Source organism: Rousettus aegyptiacus, unplaced genomic scaffold (genome assembly GCF_014176215.1).
Source record: "Rousettus aegyptiacus isolate mRouAeg1 unplaced genomic scaffold, mRouAeg1.p scaffold_m13_p_10, whole genome shotgun sequence".
NCBI lineage: Eukaryota > Metazoa > Chordata > Mammalia > Chiroptera > Pteropodidae > Rousettus > Rousettus aegyptiacus.
The window spans coordinates 40,276,043-40,295,316 of NW_023416285.1; the positions used below are offsets into that span (position 1 = coordinate 40,276,043).

General features: G+C 38.0%; 1 protein-coding gene across 3 annotated transcripts in view; it reads left to right on the plus strand.

Annotated features, from left to right (window-relative positions):
* Nucleotides 1–619: 619 nt before the first annotated feature.
* LOC107518948 (broad substrate specificity ATP-binding cassette transporter ABCG2) overlaps nucleotides 620–19,274 on the plus strand; it is a 106,238-nt gene continuing 87,583 nt past the window's right edge. For 2 of the 3 annotated variants that reach the window (XM_036227717.1, XM_036227722.1), the window contains exons 1-2: nucleotides 620–1,108; nucleotides 2,180–2,250. In XM_036227717.1, coding sequence (XP_036083610.1) covers nucleotides 2,184–2,250 — 67 coding nt within the window. In that variant the 5' untranslated portion in view covers nucleotides 620–1,108; nucleotides 2,180–2,183. The remainder of the gene's footprint in view (nucleotides 1,109–2,179; nucleotides 2,251–19,274) is intronic. The other variant, XM_016161099.2, reaches the window with a different exon arrangement.

Consider the following 19,274-nt stretch of genomic DNA (forward strand, 5'->3'; position numbering starts at 1 on the left):
AATAGATGGAATTTCTTAACTTTCATTTTAAGAAATATCTATTGAATACTTGATTCATACTTAGGTATGCACAGTAGAGAGAGGAATCAGGATGGTGATTTAAAAAAGAAAGAACTTACAGCATGGCCAATTCAATAATCAGCGTTTCAGTATCTCATGATATTACCATGCTGACTCTGTAAGGAAGGCGTTACTGTTATCACCATTTTATAGTTGGGAAGGCCTGGATAAAAAACAACTTGTCAGGCGAGTAAAGGGTGGAACCAGAAACTCTTCGTATATGTCATATTATTTCACTTGACATCATTATGTTTTCAGGATATAAAATGCCTATTTAATAGGCATTTAGAAAAGGAGAACATTGAAAAGGATAGTGTGTTCTAAATATAGCTTCTCTTTTCAAGTTTCTGGCAAACCTTTACACTGAAAACTAATGTTGTCTTGCTTTGTTTTCTTTTTTACTTCCTTTCCCAATCTGTGTTATCTTCCTGCTTGTACTTTTTTGCAAGAGGGCAGAGCCTATGAAAGGAGACCACCAATTAAGTCAGAGCTAGTCAAAGACAGGAAGTTTACACCGAGCAAAACTATTTGCTAGAATTGGTTTTGATTCTTTCTAAAGTTGTTAGCATTGAGATGCTGTCATCAGGATTCTGTTGCACAAAGAGAAAGATATAAAAATATCTCTCTGACATGTGAATTTCCTCCTGTTCCCCATCCTCTTACCAGGAATGCTGGAACAGGATCCCAGGCTGATTCGTTGTCAGTCTGAATCCTAGTGGATGAGAAAGAAATTGGGTAATACCCAGTTAATGGAGTAAAGAGGAACTCAAGGAGAGTTGGGAACTGTTCTTTTCACTGTGGACATTTTCTCAAGGCCAGTTTATTTTTGGAAAGCCTCAGTCCTCCTGGTGTTTCAGGACTGGCCTGGGCTGATAAGTTTCCTCTAATGCATCTCTTGCCTCCAGAGAGCTGGCAAAAAGAAGTTCCTGGACTTTAAGGGACATGGATCTTGGTTGAGTCTCTATAAGAAGACCTACAAGTGTATCGCCACTGCTTGTCTACTAAGGTTTGGGCTGCTTTCCTGCCAACATCACACGTCATAATTGAGGTGAATTATTTGCCTGTTTTTGTTTTTTCAAATATTCATACTGAGTAGAGAATTCTTTTTTGGTATGTGTTTTAAAAAATGTATCATTGAAATCAATACTTCTCCTACTTTAATATATGAATCACCTGGAGATCTTGTTAAAAAGCAGGCTTTTCAGAATTTAGTGGGTCTGGGGTAGGCTTGAGATTCTGCATTTTTGACAAGGTCCCAGTTGACCTCAGAGCTGCTGGTCCAGGAACCATGCCATGAGTAAACAAGGCCTTAAAGACTCTAGGTTTTTTGCTTATTTGGGGAAGCGGTTAGGGGAATGCAGGCAGAATGAAAGCATTTGCTTGAGCATATGATTTACACAGAACACCTGAGAGGAAAAAATGGTATCCTTGGTTGTACCTGTCCTGGTCGTATCTGCTTTGATGGAGGATCTCTATGTGTGGGGGTTTCTGTTCAACAGTACCTAGGTGTGGTAAACCAAGTCACCCCACGTGAGAAAAGATGTGCTACTTTTTAGATTGCATGCGCCACTTTTAGCAGAGCCAGAAATCTTGTTGTAATTTTTGTAATTTGGGGATTGAGTATTCATATCATGCCTCCCACTGGACTTTATTCATACCATGCCTCCCACTGGCATGGTTAGTGATCACTTTGAACATTTCGGCTTCAATTAAAAATTGTGCATTCTAGAAGAATAACTGGTGTCTTCCTCCTACTATGTGGAAGTGAAGACTGTAAAGCATATGAATCCATTGTATTGTTTAAAATCAATTTTAGTAAGAAATATAACTAATATGTTTATCTTCTTGTGAGAGGCCTATGTTCCTCTTTAAACTGAGTAGTTCATTGCCCTAAATAATACATTTTAATCTGACAGTAGCTCTTAATCCAAAGAGACAAACCGAGGGGAAACAAAAACAATAAATAGGTAGGGAAAGGGGACCAATTCTGTCTGTTGAAGGAGGAGAATAGCAATGGAAGTAAAAAGGGGAAAGAAAGGAGAGTGTTTGCTTAGGAAGTCACAGCTTCACAAAGCAAATAAAAGAAACACCAGCCTAGAAATAGAATTCTTTCCCACAGGTGCATGGCAGTTCTTCCAGAGCAGGAGCATGAATTTTCCTCACTGAAGAAATGTGCTAGAGCCAGAAGAGGTAAATGATAAATCGTGTTGTCTTAATAAACATGCTGAAGCCATTTGTCATTATTCAAAGGAAGTAAAGATCAGAGGTATGAAGTAGGCCCAGTATGAACTCATGAAGTCATCGTAGACAGTGGGGAATCGCTTCAGTTTGAAATAAGCTTCCAACGACATTCTTTTCTTTCACTGCATATAACCAGGAGTGTTATTAGAAAATTTAACAGCCTTTGGGGCACGAGTATTGATCGATCAATCAGAACAGAAGCTATTGTAAATAACCCACATAATACAAACCATTGGTAGGCAGTAAGAATGAACAGGGCTGAATATTATATTAAGCTATTGAAAGTTTTAATTAAATTTTTTTTGGTACAGGAGAAATTGCAAAGCTTTAGATGAGTTCTGGGACATATACAGTAAGTCTTCATTTCGCATCACTGACAGGTCACTGACAGGTTCTATGACTTTAAGCAAAATTATGTATAACAAAAACAATTTTACCATAGGCTAATTGACATAAAGAAGAGTTAAGTTTCTGTGGTATCTCACCAATATTATAATGAAACAACGTTGAACAACATGACGTTAAAGGACCTAGTAGATGGTGCCAAGACTCTGGCCCCATTCTCTTAGGTGGGGCTACTCCCTCTCTTCTCCAGCCCAGAGCAACCCCTCATTCCAGCTGTGTATCTTCTGCAACCTACACCATAGAAGTAGAGTTCTCTTAAGTCACTGCAAGATTCCAAATCCTATCTTTTCTGAAGCAGGATTAGGAAAAATACATATACATTCTTTTGTAAAGAGTTACAGCAGAAGAAATTTAATCACCACACTGTCCTTCCATACAAAGCATTGTCACATATATTATCCCACTGATCTTTCACAACCATTACGGGGTACAGGTCTAGGTTATTATTTTAACCTTTCAATGAAGAAATTGAGACTCTGGTTAAGTAATTTGCTAAAACGCACACAGCTGGTTAGTGAGTGTGCCAGATTTACCATTAGGTCTATTAGCTCTAAGTACAGGTTGATCCTGTGCTTCAGCATCCTCACAAGACCTCTAACGTCTATATTGTTCTGTACTAGGGTTTTCTTTGTATGTCATAATTTGACACCTTTGTGCATTGAAAAAAAGCTTGTTTTTAATTTTTCTCATCAAAATTGTACATGTGTTGTCTTAGCTTTGCCTCCATTGAGAGCTTTAAATCCTAGAGATGAATATTTAAGAGCAAGGCTTCTCAAACTTTTTCATGCTTAAAAAATCACCTTGCTGAAAATCAGCTTCCTGGGTCTGAGGTCCAGAGATCCTAGATCAGTAGGTTGGGGCTCGAGTCTGAGAATTTCCATTTCTGACAAGCATCCTAGATGACCTCAGTGTCACCATCCGGTGGCTGCGCTTTTGGACTACAGACTCAGCTTCAGTCCGTAATCCAAAATTGTGTCTTCATGGTTTAGTGAGGGCACTTAGTGTGTTTAATTAGAGATAATAGAGCTAGAATTCCTGGGTTTGAATATCGATGCCATCACACATGAAAGCTGTGTGATCCTGGAGAAAGTAAGTCTTCTATGCCTTAGATTCCTGATCTGTAAAATGGGTTCAATGATATTGCCTACCTCATAAGGAAGTTGTGAGAAGTGACTTAACAGCACTGGCACGGATTATCTCCATATATATTTGCTCTTAGTATTATTAAGTCTTGTTCAATTTTTAATGATATGTTATGATAGAAACACCACCAACAAGAATCCACACAGATACTAAATGCTCTTTGATGTAGGTGTTACCCCAGGGCTTAATCATGAGTCAAACTTGTTCTTATGTTTGTGTGTGAGTAGATATTCTGGGTGTCAACTAGCACTTACCACTAAAAGGAGAGAGAGCAAATGATGCTGAAAAGCTGGAAGGGTCTGATCATGCAGGTCTTTACTTGTATGATCTGTGAACTTGGATTTGACTCTGGCCGTGATGAAAGCCATCAACATAGTTTGAAACTGGAGCGTGCAATCAGAATTGCATTTTAGAAATGTCTCTTGCTCCACTAAGGGGCTAGCTTGGAAGGAGGTGAGGCTAGACACTGAGACCTGTTTGAATAGACTGTTGCACTTATCCTGGAGAGAATTAACACAGGCTTGAACTAAGGCAAGAGGACAACGCACCAAGCAGGTGAGGCTGAAGAGGGCAAATTCTCTAATTAGGGGGAACTCAAGCCCTGTACTGAGAGAGAAAAGGGTTCTTAGTGGAGCACAAGAAAGAATTTAAATACACGCCAAAGTTAGAGTCAAAAGGAAAGTTTATTAGAGAAGGGGAAAAGCAAAGACAAGAGAAAGCAAAGACAAGAGAAAGCAAAGACAAGAGAAAGCAAAGACAAAAGGCCTAGACAAGGGGAATAAGCCCCGGGTCAGGGAGTCCAGCATATATGTCATTATTTAGTTCCTATGAGTTATAATTTAAAGACTTTGTTTACCCATTTTCCTTTGATATGGGTGGACATACAGGGAGGAAAGATAAGAGTATGTGGCCTGAAAGGCCTGCTGGCAATTCCCAGTCTTCTTTCTATAGGTACCCCATGTTTTAGCCGTAGGAAATGAATGATTTTATTTTTCATAAGGTGCCACCTAAGTACTCTGTTTTTTTCTTTTTTCCCTTTAGGATGTGGGTAAATGGGTTGTTAGCATCCCAACAGAAATCTTTTGTTTTGCAGGTTTCCTCATGGTCTGCCTGCAGGGCTGATGAGCATATTACAATCTCTAAATGTAGCTTGATTTAACATTTCAGTTCTCTTGCCTCCTTCCTACATTACAGGGATCCCATGGTTCAGGTGATGAAACGGAGCACGTGCCATGATTCAGAAAGAAAATATAACTCTGTGTTAAGACTCCTTGGCTTACACCTCTTCTCTAGATCAAAACTCTGTGAATTTGACTGAGCCTAACTCCTATGTAGTCAGAATCCCTAGCTCCTAATAGGTCTTTGATGGATGGTTGGTGAGTGAATGGGCGAGGGAGAATAAATCAAATCCTCCTATGGTCTTCAAGTCTGTGCGTGATCTGACCCCTGCTTACCTCTCAAGCCTCATCTTCCTCCTCTCTTGTGTTTGTTCTTGTCACACTGGCCTCCCTTCAGGCCTTTAAAAATGCCCAACTGTGATCCCTGGTACAGAGGCTATCAAACTACTACCCCTGGGAAAAATTCGCCCTGCCACCTGTTTTTACAGATAAAATTTTATTGGAACACAGTCACACCTATTTGATCGTCTATGGTCTGTATTGTCTATGGTTACTTTAGTGCTACGATAGCAGTGTAAAGTGATTGTGACAGAAACCAAATGACCCGTGAAGCCCAAAATATTTACTATCTGGCTCTTTATAGAAGAAGTTTGCTGATCCTGCTGGGGACTAAAAAAGATAGTGACTACTTTTCCTCCAATCTTTTGAATTCTTCTAGCTGGGCTAATAAATTAACAAAGATTAAAAGGAAAAAATCAAGGTTTTAATATGTGCACATGGGGAATTCACATAAGCATGAACATTTCAAAGACAGTGAGGCAACATTAGCTATATATGACATTTTTGAACAAAGGAGAAAGGGGGAATGGAGTATTAGATTTCAGAAGTGAGAATGTGCAATTCACAGATAATTGAGGAAGAGTGGAACACACATAGCAGGCAAATTCTTGCTAGGCAACTCAGAAGCCATGGGACATGGGGTACCAAGCTAACAGATTTGTGCTAGGTGTAGATTCTTAAGGTAATTAGCCAAGGCTCCCTTCCTAAAGTTGATTTTCCTTTCTGAATCTCTTAGGCAGGAAAGTGGTTGTGTGTGTGTGTGTGTGTGTAGGGTTCCTTCTGAGTCTTGTTTCTTAAAAAACAGCTTAAAATCAGTATCTTTAAAAAGTAGTTTCAGAGTGGTAAAATTTTGGTTCCCTTCAATTGCTACTCCAGTGGTATTGGTATAAACACAGACATACAGACTAATGGAATAGAATAGAGAGCCCAAAAATAAACTCTCATATGTACAGTCAAATGATTTTTGACAAGGGTGCCAAGACTATCCAATGGGGAAAAGACAGCCTTTTCAGCAAATGGTGCTGGGAAAACTGTATATCCATGTGCAAAAGAATTAAGTTAGACACTTACCTTGTATCATATATAAAAATTAAGTCATAATAGACAAAACATATAAATGTAAGAGCTGAAAGTATAAAATTCTTAGATGAAAACATAGGGAAAAAATTTCATAACATCAGATTTGGTAGTGAATTCTTGTATCTGATACCAAAAGCATAAGCGACAAAAGAAAAAGTAGATAAATTGGATTTTATCAAAATTAAAAATTTTATGCATCAAAGGACATTATGAAGAGAATGATACAGAATGAAACAAAAAATTTGCAAATCATATATCTAATAATATCTAGACTATATGGAGAACTCCTAGAGCTCGACAAGAAAACCAAACAACCCAATTTAAAAAGGGCAAGGACTTGAATAGACATTTCTCCCAAGAAGATATACAAATAACTAATAATTAGGAAAATGCAAATCAAAATCACAATGAGATACCACTTCATACCCACTAGGATGGCCATAACAACAACAAAAAAAGGAAAATAATAAGTGTTGGCATAGATGTGGAAGAACTGGAACCTTTGTGCTTTGCTGGTAAGAGTGTAAAATGTTGTAGGTATTATGGTAAACAGCTTGACAATTCCTCAAAAATTAAACATGAAACTACCATATGATCCAGCATTTTTACTTCTGGGTATATGTGAAAAGAATCTAAAGTAGGCACTCAAAGAGAGATTTGTATACCCATATTCATAGCAGTATTATTTACAAAAGCTAAAGGATGGAAGCAAAATTTAAGTGTCCATCAACAAATGAAGGTCACAAAATGCGGTATATGCATAGAATGGAATATTGTTACAATATTTTACCTTAAAAATTCTGACACATGCTGCAACATGTATAAACCTTCAAGACATTGTGCTAAGTGAAATATGCCAGTCATCAAAGGACAAATGCTGTGTGATTCCACTTATAGGAAGTACCTACAGTAATCGAATTCATAGAAACAGAAGGTAGAATGGTGGTTATGTTTAATGGAGAAAGGGGAATGGGGAGTTGTGTTAAATGATACCAGAGTTTTAGTTTGGGAAAGTGAAAAAAAGGTTTGAAGATGGATGATGGTGATGGTTGCAAAAAAATGTGAATGTACTAATGACATAAATTATGGCATTAAAAATGCTAAATTTTATGTTATGAATATTTTACCATGATAAAAGAAAAAAGAACTCTACCTTCAGGTCTTTGCATGACTAGTTCTTACTTATTCTCTGGTTTTCAGCTAAAATGATATCTCCTCAAGGAATCTTCCCATTACACTGTAATTTCATTATAAGACATATTACTATCTGACATGATTTTATTTATAAATTTATATACACATTTATCATCTGTCTTCATTAGATTGCTAGCCTCCTGAGAGTAGTCTTTGTCTAATTCAAAGCTGTATTTAACACTTAGTTCTTGGCACAGAGGAGATGCTCAATAAATATTTGTGAAATAAACTAATGGAAACACCTTAATGAGAAAAGAGAAAGTGCTCCACCTGGAGGTTGTATTAATAAATGTACTCTGTGGGAGTTTTATTTTATTTTGTTATTTTTTCTTTTTTGCTATGAGAGTTTTATTTATTTATTTATTTATTTATATTATTTTTTTATTACATTTATTGGGGTAACATTGGTTAATACAATTACATAATTATCAGGTATACGTTATAATTTGACATCTGTATATTCTATGTTTACCACCCAAAGTCCAGTTTCTTTCAGCTACCATATATTTGATCCCCTTTACACACTTCGCCCTCATTCTCCTCCCCTATATTTGACCCCCTTTACTCCATCCATCTACTCTCCCTCCTCCCCCACACCCTACCCTCTGGTAACCACTAATCTATAGTCCATGTCCACGAGTTTCTGTTTGTCCTATTCATTTGTTGCTTTTAGGTTATATCCCACATATAAGTCATAGCATGTGATTTTCAATTTTTTCTATCTGGCTTATTTTGCTTAGCATGATTATCTCAAGGTCCAGCCATGTTGTCACAAATTGCAGTATTTCATCTCTTCTTATGGCTGAGTAATATTCCATTGTATATTTGTACCACAGCTTCTTTAGCCAATCATCTATCGTAGGACACTTTGTTTCCTTCAATGTCCTGGCCACTGTGACTAATGCTGCTATGAACATCAGTGTGCATATAACTTTTTGGATATGGGTTTTCAAGTCTTTGGGGCAAATACCCAGTAGAGGGATTGCTGGATCATATGGTGGATCAACTCTTAGTTTTTGGAGGAACCTCCATACCGTTTTCCATAGTGGCTGTACCAATCTGCAGCCCCACCTGCAGTGTATGAGGATTCCTTTTCCTCCACATCCTCTCCAACATTTATTGTTACTTGTCCTGTTGATTATAGCTATTCTAACTGGTGTGAAGTGGTATCTTATTGTGGTTTTGATTTGCATTTCCCTAAAAGCTAATGATGTTGAGCATCTTTCCAAATATTTGTTGGCTACCTGTATGTTCTCTAGGGAGAAGTTTCTGTTCAGATCCTCTGCCCATGTTTGGATCATTTGTTTTTCTGTTGTTATTGAGTTGTATGAGTTCTTTGTATATTTTGGATATTAGGTCCTTATTGGGGACATTACTTGCAAATATATTTTCCCATTCGGATGGTTCTTTCTTTACCTTGTTGATGATTCCTTTTGCTGAGTGGAAGCTTTTTAGTTTGATGTAGTCCCATTCATTTATTTTAGCTTTTACTCCCCTTGCTTTTGAGGTCAAATTCATAAAATCCTCTTTAAGTCCAAGTCCTTGAGTTTAGTCCCTATGTTTTTTTTTTTTTCTATGCATTTTATTGTTTCAGGTACTTAATCCATTTGGAGTTAATTTTGCTGTGTGGTGACAGACAACAGTCTAGTTTCATTCCTTTTCAGGTGGCTTTCCAGATTTCCCAACACCATTTATTGAAGAGGCTTTCCTTTCTCCACTGTATGTTTTTGGCATTTTTGTTGAAAATTATTTGCCTATATAAATATGCGTTTACTTCTGGACTCTTGAATCTGTACCACTGGTTTGTGTGTCTGTTTTACTGCCCATACCATGAAGTTTTGATTACTATTGTTTGTAGTATAATTTGAAGTCAGGCAGAGTGATGCCTCCAGCCTCATTCTTTTTTCTCAGGATGGCTTTGGCAATTCAGAGTCTTTTGTGTTTCCATACAAATCTGATGATTTTTTGTTCTATTTCTTTAAAAAATGCCCTTGGGCTTTTGATGGGGATTGCATTAAATCTGTATAATGCTTTAGATAATATGGTCATTTAACTATGTTGATTCTTCCAATTCAAGAACACGAAATCTTTCCATTTCCTTTCATTTTCTTCAATTTCTTTTAATAGGGTCTTGTAGCTTTCATTATATATATCCTTCACATGTTTCATTAAATTTGTTCCTAGGTATTTTATTCTTTTTGTTGCAATTGCAAAAGGAATTATTTTTTCCACTTCTTTTTCTGATACTTCATTATTAGAGTATAGGAATGCTATGGATTTTCGAACATTGATTTTGTGTTCAGAAACTTTATTGTATTTGCTTGTTATTTCTAGTACTGTTCTCGTGGAGTCTTTAGGGTTTCTATTTACATTTGGGGTGATTATTGAAATACGAGGTCTTTTTATAGCCATTTGATCTTTTGCTTTCTGGTAGCTCAGTGTTTCCATTGCTTCCTTGTCCTTGTGTTTCTGTTTTCTTAATTTTGGTTGGGTTTTGTGGGTTTTCCCTCTGATCCTTCTTGTTTTATGTTATGCACAATGGTTCTGAATATTTGGCATGTGGTTACCATTATAAATATGTAAAGGATAGTTATATATATACAGTCGTCCATTTTCTTCTGCATGTGCCTTATATCCATTCCTCTTTGCGAGTTTGGATCTTTGGATCCTCTCTTTTTCAGTTGTTTTTATCTCATTTTGTCCTTTTGTATGCTGAACATGCATACTATCTTGCTATACCAATTCTCTTCTTATGATTTAAGCTTATCATGTCCTGTTCTTAGTAAGGGTTGCACTCCTCTGCTTCTATTTGCCTGATAGTCACTTTACTCCTAACTATGTTTGTTTATTTATTCATTCATTTGTTTGTTTGTTTGTTTTGTCATTTTATTTTAGGTGAGCTGACCCCTTTCAGTATTTCCTGTAGTGCAGGCCTTGTAGTGGAGAATTCCCTTAAGTTTGGTATATCTGGAAAGGTCTTAATTTCTCTTTCATACCTAAAGGAGGGCTTAGGGGTACACTATTCTAGGCTAGTAGTTCTTTTCACTTCATAGTTTAAATATTTGATTCCTTTCTGGCTCGTAAGGTTTGTGCTGAGAAGTCCAAGGATTATCTAATGGATTTTTCCTTTATAAGTTACCATTTTCTTCTCCCTGGCTGCCCTGAGAATTCTATCTTTGTTATTGATTTTTGATAATTTTTGGTTTGAGATAATTGGGTGTTCTGTTGAATTCCAAGTTCCAGCTCATTTCTTAGATTTGAGACATTCTCGTCCACTATTTGTCTGAAAATGCTTTCTAATCCCTGCTCCTTTTGCTTGCTTTTGATTATGCCTATTATTTTTATGTTTCCTCTCCTAATGGTATCAGTTAGTTCTTGTATTTCTCTTTCATTATTTTTTATTCTTCAATTTCCCCCTTCTTCCTTCTGATTTATTTCTAGATTTCTGTCTTCAATATCACTGATCCTTTCCTCTATTTCACAAGCTTGTTATTTCATTTCACCTCTTGCGGTCTGTTCTTCATCTCCAGAAGTTCCATTTGGTTCTTTCTGAGGGTTTCAATCTCCTTGCTCTGCTCATCTAGGTGTTTTTTCAATTCCTGAAATTATTGATATGACTCATTTTGAATCTAACTGAGTTTTTTCAGAAGTACCATCCTGAATTCTCTGTCATTTAAGTCACATATTTCTATGTCTGTAAGCTTATTTTATGGAGATTTTTCTCTTTCTTTATGAGATGCCTTGTCACCTTGGATGTTCATGGTGTCTAATGGACTATTTCTCCACCTGGGCATTAATGGAAGAGTATTCTTCTGTTTTTCTAGAAAGAAGATTTATTATATAAAGGTCTCTCTTTAGCCTGCTGCAAAGAAGATGCTTTTCTTTTGGTTTCTAGTAGGTGGTGTCTAAGCTTCTTGGATCCCTGCTTTGTATATAACCTTAAAAGTGCCTTTTTATTTTCTGATAGATATTTAATCATGCTCGCTACCTTCAGTTTCAGTACCTGTCAGTGTCAGCAACAGTCTTGGCAATGTTTGCTAAGATTCCCCTGGGGCTCTGTGGTGATTGGTCTTGGAGGGCATGGGCGTAGGGGCCCTCTGAGTTGGGAGTTCGGGGCTGCAGCTGTTGTTTTTCTGCGGTCCCGTCCTGCTTCTCTGCTTTCTGCTCTATGACTGGGCCCTGCCAATGGCTGTTTGGAACTCACAACACTTCCAGGCAGGGCTGTTCAGTGAAGTTGCTACATCTTCACCTCTCTCCCTCCTCCTCCAGGGAGCTCTAGCAGCTTTGAGAGGCAGCTTGCTTCTTACTCCCAGTCCACTGCCAGACACCCAGGGTTCTGACCTGTGGTAGCTCTTATGCACAGATCCCACACTCAGACGTGCTGGTGTGCAGTTTGGGTGTTTTTTGTTGAGTTTTAGATGTTCAGCTTATTGCTGTTTCAAGGGGAGAGATCTGAGGATGTCTCTCTCTCCACCATGTTCCCCAGAATTGCTGTGGGGGTTTTTAATGTATAATATTCAAAAGCCAAAGTTGAACTGAAAATGTAACTTCACTAGTATTAGCTATCAGGATGAGTGAGAGGGCATGAAGAAAAAATAAATCAAATATATTTTTGTAAAATATTTCCTTTCCCTGACTTTCCATATGAACTCCCTCTCAGCCTCCCAGTTCCTAGGACTTTAGCTACTACTCTCTTTCCTCTCCATGTATGACCCATTCATTTACTTACCATCTATGGCTGCTTTCATACTGCAAGGCCAGAGTAGAGTGTTTGCAACATCAACTGTATGGCCCACAAGCCTAAAGTTATTACTATCTATCCTTTTATAGAAAAGCCTGCCAATCAATCCCTAATGTAGATAGAGATAAATACTAGAGATAATTTCTTTATTCTTCTTCAAGAAATGTTATGATATTTATTCAAGTCAATCTAGAATATTTATTGAGTTCCTACTGTGTTTCGGGCACTTTATTAGGCACTGGAGATAGAATAGTAAATGAACAACCTTTGTTTAAACTCACCTTCTAGTGGAAGAAGACAGATAATAAACAATAACCAAGTAAATGATAAGTATGTTGGAAAGTGAGGAGTGCTAGAAAGAAAAGTATAGTAAGGAAAAGGGTAATCAGGAGAGGTTTTTCAACTTTAAATAGAGTAGAGGAAAGCAAAGCTTTTGGGGAGAGGAAATAGAGGTCAGATATGTCTAACATGTTAGAGAAACACGCAGGAGGCCAGTGTGGATGAAGGAATCATTTCTTTCTATGATTTCCAAGCCCCTGCATTCTGGCTCTATTGGCTTCAGCTTTAAGATGTATACCTTGTGCTGCTGGACAGCATCCCAGTCTTGCATAGTGTCCTAGCTAGCACTATAATTGAGCCTTCAATAGGCTAGTTCACTATTCTATCAAGCCAACTGCTTTTTCATGATGAGGGTTTGTAATGAGTTTTGAAAACATGAGCCCATTTCCAAAACTCCTTGCTCATAGCATATGCCCAGGGTTAGAGACTGTCATGTTGGATACCTTGACTATAGTTTAAACATTCTGTAACTTCATTATAGCAATGTTGGCAGAAGCTCTGCAGGCAGGGAAAGTACATTTTTATCCATAATATGTAGCTATCCCTGAGAGCATAAAGAGCTGTTTATGATGGCAGGATTCCACCATTATCAGCAATGAGTAGGTGGCCACCTGTCACCCTGGACAGCAGTGCCATATCATGGCTTAGTATTGGCTTCTGCTTTTGGTAAATTGGGTATTTAGCATTAGATATAGCTAGACTAGCCTTGAGGAGGTTGAAACCATGTTATTAACTCATACTTCCTTCCATGCTGCCATGATCACTTTGTATATGGATCTGCTAAGCAAGCACTGGGATGCCTGGAGAAAGAGGCGTCCTGATGTTCGCAAAATGTATCCTTTGATCATCTGATCTTTGACAGCCTGCACCATCATGGATATTCTCTACTGGACATATACATGACACACAAATATTCTCACACCTTGTGCCACTACAAGAAGCCCATACATAGTACATTTTGTCACCAAGTTTTCAAATAGTTCTTTCCAAGTTCCCAACTAGCTGGTCAATTCAGGAGCTACTTCCTGTAAATCATTATGAATCTTAGTATCTCAGGCCATGAAAGAAACAACCAAAACACCCATTGCAGTTCTGTCTGCTTAGAGGATTTCCCTTCAGATGGTCTTCTGTAGGCATACCTGAGTGGGTTAAAGTACAGTGGACATCCACTTTTGTCAGTGTCACATCATTTGCAGATCCATCTGAGAACTAGACCTAAGCTTTATTCCTTTCTGTGAACTGCTCATTGGGAATACCCCAAGAGAACACTTGTATAGGTTGAGGAAAAGGTAGAATAGTGGCAGGAGAAGGTACTTGAAAGTTAGAGCCAACTGGTCATACGTATTTCTTGTGCCTTCTGGACCTGCTGGGGCCTGATCTCCTATATACTGCTTCCATATCATGATGGAAATGTTGCTACATACATCCAGTTTTTTGGTTCGTGATGGGAAGTTCAGGTCACATGGTCACTTGGTGCTGCATGGTCATATTTTCAGTCTCAAAAACTAGGCCAGTAGCAAGCCATGAGCTGCTTTTCAAAGGAAGAGTATTTGTCATTAGAGGAGGAGATGGCCTTACCAAACCCCTAGATGTCTGTGCTGTGGTCCTACTGCAGCTTGCCTCAAGCTATATACAGAATCTCTCTCTGCAACAGACATTTCTAATACCCTTTGGTCTGGGAGGTCCCAGGGCTCAAGTGTCAGAACAGCTTCTCTTGAAGTCTGGAGGCCTTTCTAGTACTTGCCCCACTCAAAAACTGTACCATTACAAATTATCAAATTAGCGAGTCAGAGCAAAATGCTCAAATATTGCATAGATTGACTCGAAATTTGAAAGAGGCCCACCAGGTATGGTGTGTGTTTTTTCTCTTCATGGTGGAAAGTGCAAGGTATAGCAAACTGTGTCTCATTTCAGAAGGGCCGTCCTAGCATGTGCCAGACAACGGAGGCCTCTGTGAATATCACTGATGGAATAGACCCATAAATTTTTGTAGAATTTAACCCCCATCCTTTGGCGTGTACACGCACGCACGCACACACACACACACAGTTTTGATGCTTGTTTCTTTCTGCTTACTTTATCTAATTGGCATGACATTAATATACAAAATCAGCATGATATCTTCTGAGATATCAAGATAATCAAGGTTCCTCTTAACTATGTTATGATGGAAGGAGAGAGGACATAGCCTTGGAACATGAACAATAATGGATACTGTTGTTCTTGCCATGTAAATGAAAATTGTGTTTGGCTTTTCTTATTGATGGAAAGGAAAAGAAAACATTTGATTGGTCAATAGCTTCATATCAGGTACCAGGTGCTGTGTTGATTGTTTCCACTAAAGATATCACATCTTGAACTGCAGCCAAGATTGGCATCACCACCTAAGATCATAATAATCTGATGTCATTCTGTGTGACCCACTGGACTTTTGTACCACCTAAAAAGGTGAGTGAACTGGAAAGACTGAAGGAATCAATGCCCTGTATCATAAATTTCTATTGCTGGTATTAATTCCTGCAACTCTCTCAGGGATATGCTATTATTTTGGGGTTCTCATTATGGTAGAGAGGAAGTAAGAGTGGGACGGTAGTTTCAAGGGGTTCTATTTGATGCTTCGTACCATAATAGCTATCACTCTATGTGAAGGAGTCCAGAGCTAGACTAATTTAGGCCAAGACTCCATCTACGTGCTGATCTCCATAAGTTGCTACTCTGAATTTTTGAACCTGGTGAAATTTTGTATTGCTGAGGGTCAATGTAATCTTAAAGATAGTATCTAATAATCTCCAGAAACATTGGATATTTCCTTTGCTCAAGTGTATAGCCATGCAGAAAACTCTCTCTGTGGCAGTACTATTTAAGATGAATCCTTGGACCAGAAAAATTAGCAATACTTGGGAATTCATTAAAAGTGCGAATTCATAGGCATTATTCCAGTCTACTAAATCAGAATCCTGAGAGTGAGTCTCAAGTATCAGTGTTTTAATGAGAGTCTCAGCACATCAAAAGACTGAGAAACATTGTCCTGGATCAGTGATCCTCAATTAGGAGTGATTCTGTCCCTCAGGTAGTATTGCCAAATGAACAACAAGGTACCCAGTTAAATTTTAATTTCAGATAAACAACAAATATTTTTTTTAGTATGTCTGCCCTCATGCAATCATTTCAATTTGAAATTCAAATTAAACCTGTATTTTTATTTGTAAATCTGGTAGCCCTACTCCCCTGGGAATATTTGGCAATGGTTTGGCAAACATTTTAGCTGTCACAACTGGGGAAATGGGTGTGTGTATGTTACAGGATAGTCTCCCACACTAATGAAATACCCAGCCCAAAATGTATATAGTGCTAAGATTAAGAGGCACTGACTTGAAGGAAGATTTATGGTATACACTTATGGCCATGTTGCAAAATATTTTCTCAAAAAGTACCCAGATCTTCCCTCCAGGGGCTCTCAGTCTCTGAACTGACTTAGGTCTGGGTATTGAATATAAAACACACTGGCAACTTGAGTTAGGTTCTGCCTAGCAGGCTTTGATTTTTTTCCACCTACTTATGTCAAGTAGCACCTCAGTAAGCTGTCAGCTTGTGATTTCTCGAGACCCCATAATCGATTAGCCATTGCCACAAAATACAGCAGGTCAAAACACCAATTATGTGTTCCATTCCTGTGGCTTATTGTGGTAGTCATACCACATTGTCTCTAACAGTTCAGCATGAGATCATGCCTAATCCCTTTATTTCCACTGAAATAAGGTATACATTTTTGTTGTAGCCTTACTTGCCAATATCTCTGACCTACAGCGCTCTTCAAGGATACTGGTGCCTGCCTCACTAATGCATTTCATAATGTCTTGGAGAAAAGAGTATCTTTTAGACCTTTCAAAAAATGTTAGGAGGTAACTGAGCAGGTTGTACATAATGCATCTATTTCTATTTGTCTGAAATTTGCATTCATTTGCCTACAGTATGCAAGAGAATTGCTGGTATTTCAACCTCATTAACTCTAGGCTATCATTGAGTCCAGGCTTTCATTAGCTAACCCTTTAAAACTGTTAGCTCTATCACTAGTATTCCAGCTAACATGTTATACTCCAAAACCTGGGGGAATGTACCCATGTCAATGAATTCGGATTCATTATTACATTTTATCCCTATTGGCTTAACACCCTTAGAATCTATACTCTCAGCTCCTCCTCAGGCTTTTGGTAATACATGCAGGCAAAGTCATGTGACTCTGTCAGGGTATAAGCTCTTTCCTCCTAGTCTGGTTATCTATTGCCTCATAAAACCACTTTATAACTAAGAGGCTTAAAACAACAACTTATTATTATGTCTCATGGTTCTGATTGAATGGATTTGAGAGAGAATGAGAGAAGAACTGGGGAGTGAGTATAGAGAATTCTTTTGAAGAGTTTTCTGGTAAAAGACAACAGAGCAATAGAGCAGTGGTCGGAAGATATGAGATAGAGATGTTGTTAAAGGTGAAAGAAATAAAAAACAGCACATTTGCATGCCATTGGGAATGATCCAGTAGAGAGGGATAGATATTGATATAGATATACTTATATAGATAAGTATGTATACAGTGTATAAATATATAATACATAGGTAATACTTCTATATCTGATGATGTAGAAGAGAAAGGAGAAAATTACTGTCATTGAGTTAGGAAAGAGGGAACGGGATCTACTGCAGTGTGAAAACATGGACTCAGACCTTAGCAAGACTATGGACGGTCTATCTGTGCCAGAGCAACAGGAAGAAAGGCAGAGTATGCCGGTAGGTGGGCAGGTATGGTGCAGGGAATCTAGAAGTCTCTTTTGCTTGCTTCACTTTTCTTCATAAAGTGGGAAATAAGGTTATCGGTGAGAATGACTATGAGAGAGAGTACTGAGGAGAAAGAAGTCATAACGTATTGAGAGAGGAAAACAGAAGAGTGAATAGGATAAGGAAATAGGTATGAATTTCTGGGCACCACTGAGAGTCCCAGCATTGAGATTCTTGATCATGAATTTAAAGTCAGATAAGTCATTATTTTTATGTTTTTCTCTACCCACATTCAGCTGCAGGGATGTAGGCCCAGAGAGGGGAACATCTGAATTTAGAGTTTTGTCAGGCAAGTAGCAATGCAAAAAATGAGCAAGGGAGTTGAGGGTGTTTGCAAGAGTATTACTGAAATGAATGATAATGGAATTTCAGCTGACATGGAAACTAAAGGGAACAGTGGGGAGTGGGGTTCGTTGGAGCTTGGTTACTAGAAGGAGCGAGGTAGAAAGATGAGATGCGGAAGTTGGAGAGCAGGATACATAAAATGACATTGATAATGACAATGTTTATGGTATCACCTGGGGGTGCATAGCAGAGGCAGGGTGGAGAACAAGAACATTAGAGAAGTTCAAGAAAATCAGAGGCCAGTGTGCTGGCAAAATAACCTTTGTGTATATTGAATTCATCAAGAAGTAAGACAGAAGTGGTGTTAGAGATAGTAAAGCGTACCCGGAGCTATTACCGATAGATGGGGGAGAGGGTCCTGGAGCCCTAAGATAGCAACTTCTGTCAGGGGTGTTCAGTGGTAAAGTTGGATGACATGAAACTGAAAGCTGAGATCTTTGGGGAGAAGTGAGTAGACGATCCACTTTGGGGTGTCCATATTTTTGTGGCGATTTATCTTCTCAGAGTAATCAATATCTGACTGTGAAATTCTCAATGTAACTTCAAGAAAAAGTTATTTCTGTAAAGACTTTTCATGCTTTGTCACAAGAGGGCACCAGAGACTAGCCAAGATGATTTTTTTTTTTTTTCATCTAAAACTGTCAACCGTATTTACTTCTGAGAGTTAAACAGGGAACAATTAATAATTACTTTGGGCGATATGTGTGAACTGGGACTTTCCTATGCAGGCTAGGACATATGCTCACACCCTGCCCTGCACAATATGGCCAATTTAATCATGAGCTAGTTCTATAGTAAACGCTCTAGTTCCTGAAATCGCTACAATACTTTTGACACAATCAGATTAGAAAGAGAAAAATGATCAAACTTACTTTTATCTTGAATAAAAGATTAAGGAGGACTTTCTTCTCCAACCCACCTCCCTAGTTATATTTATTGCCTAGTCCATCTTCCCCCTTAGTGCAATCCTAGTTTGACTATATCCTTCACATGAAAGAATTGTTCATTCTCCAAAGTATTTTGGTCATTTGGAAGCAGTCTAAAGTGTTCTCTAAATTTCTATGTTTCCTTTCCATGTACCTTTTATCTTCTATATATTATATGGTAATTATTTCTGTAATTGTTTTATTTCTTCTTTTGGACATGACTTACCTGCTGAGGATATTAAGATAGTGTTGAAAATGGCTCTTTTTAAGTGCTCTATCACATCCTCTCTTTTCTTAATAAGCCAAACTGTTCCCCTTTTTATTTCTAGCTGTTGGTAGCACTGTTTTCCAAAAAAGAATTTTATCGATGCATATTTAGCATACAATGTTATGTTAGTTTCAGGTAGCACACTCTTAACCTTATGGGACTTATATCTACCATTCCTTTTTCTTTGAAGCTACATTCTCCATCATCATTACTGAAATGAAGTTAATGTAAATGATAGCTCA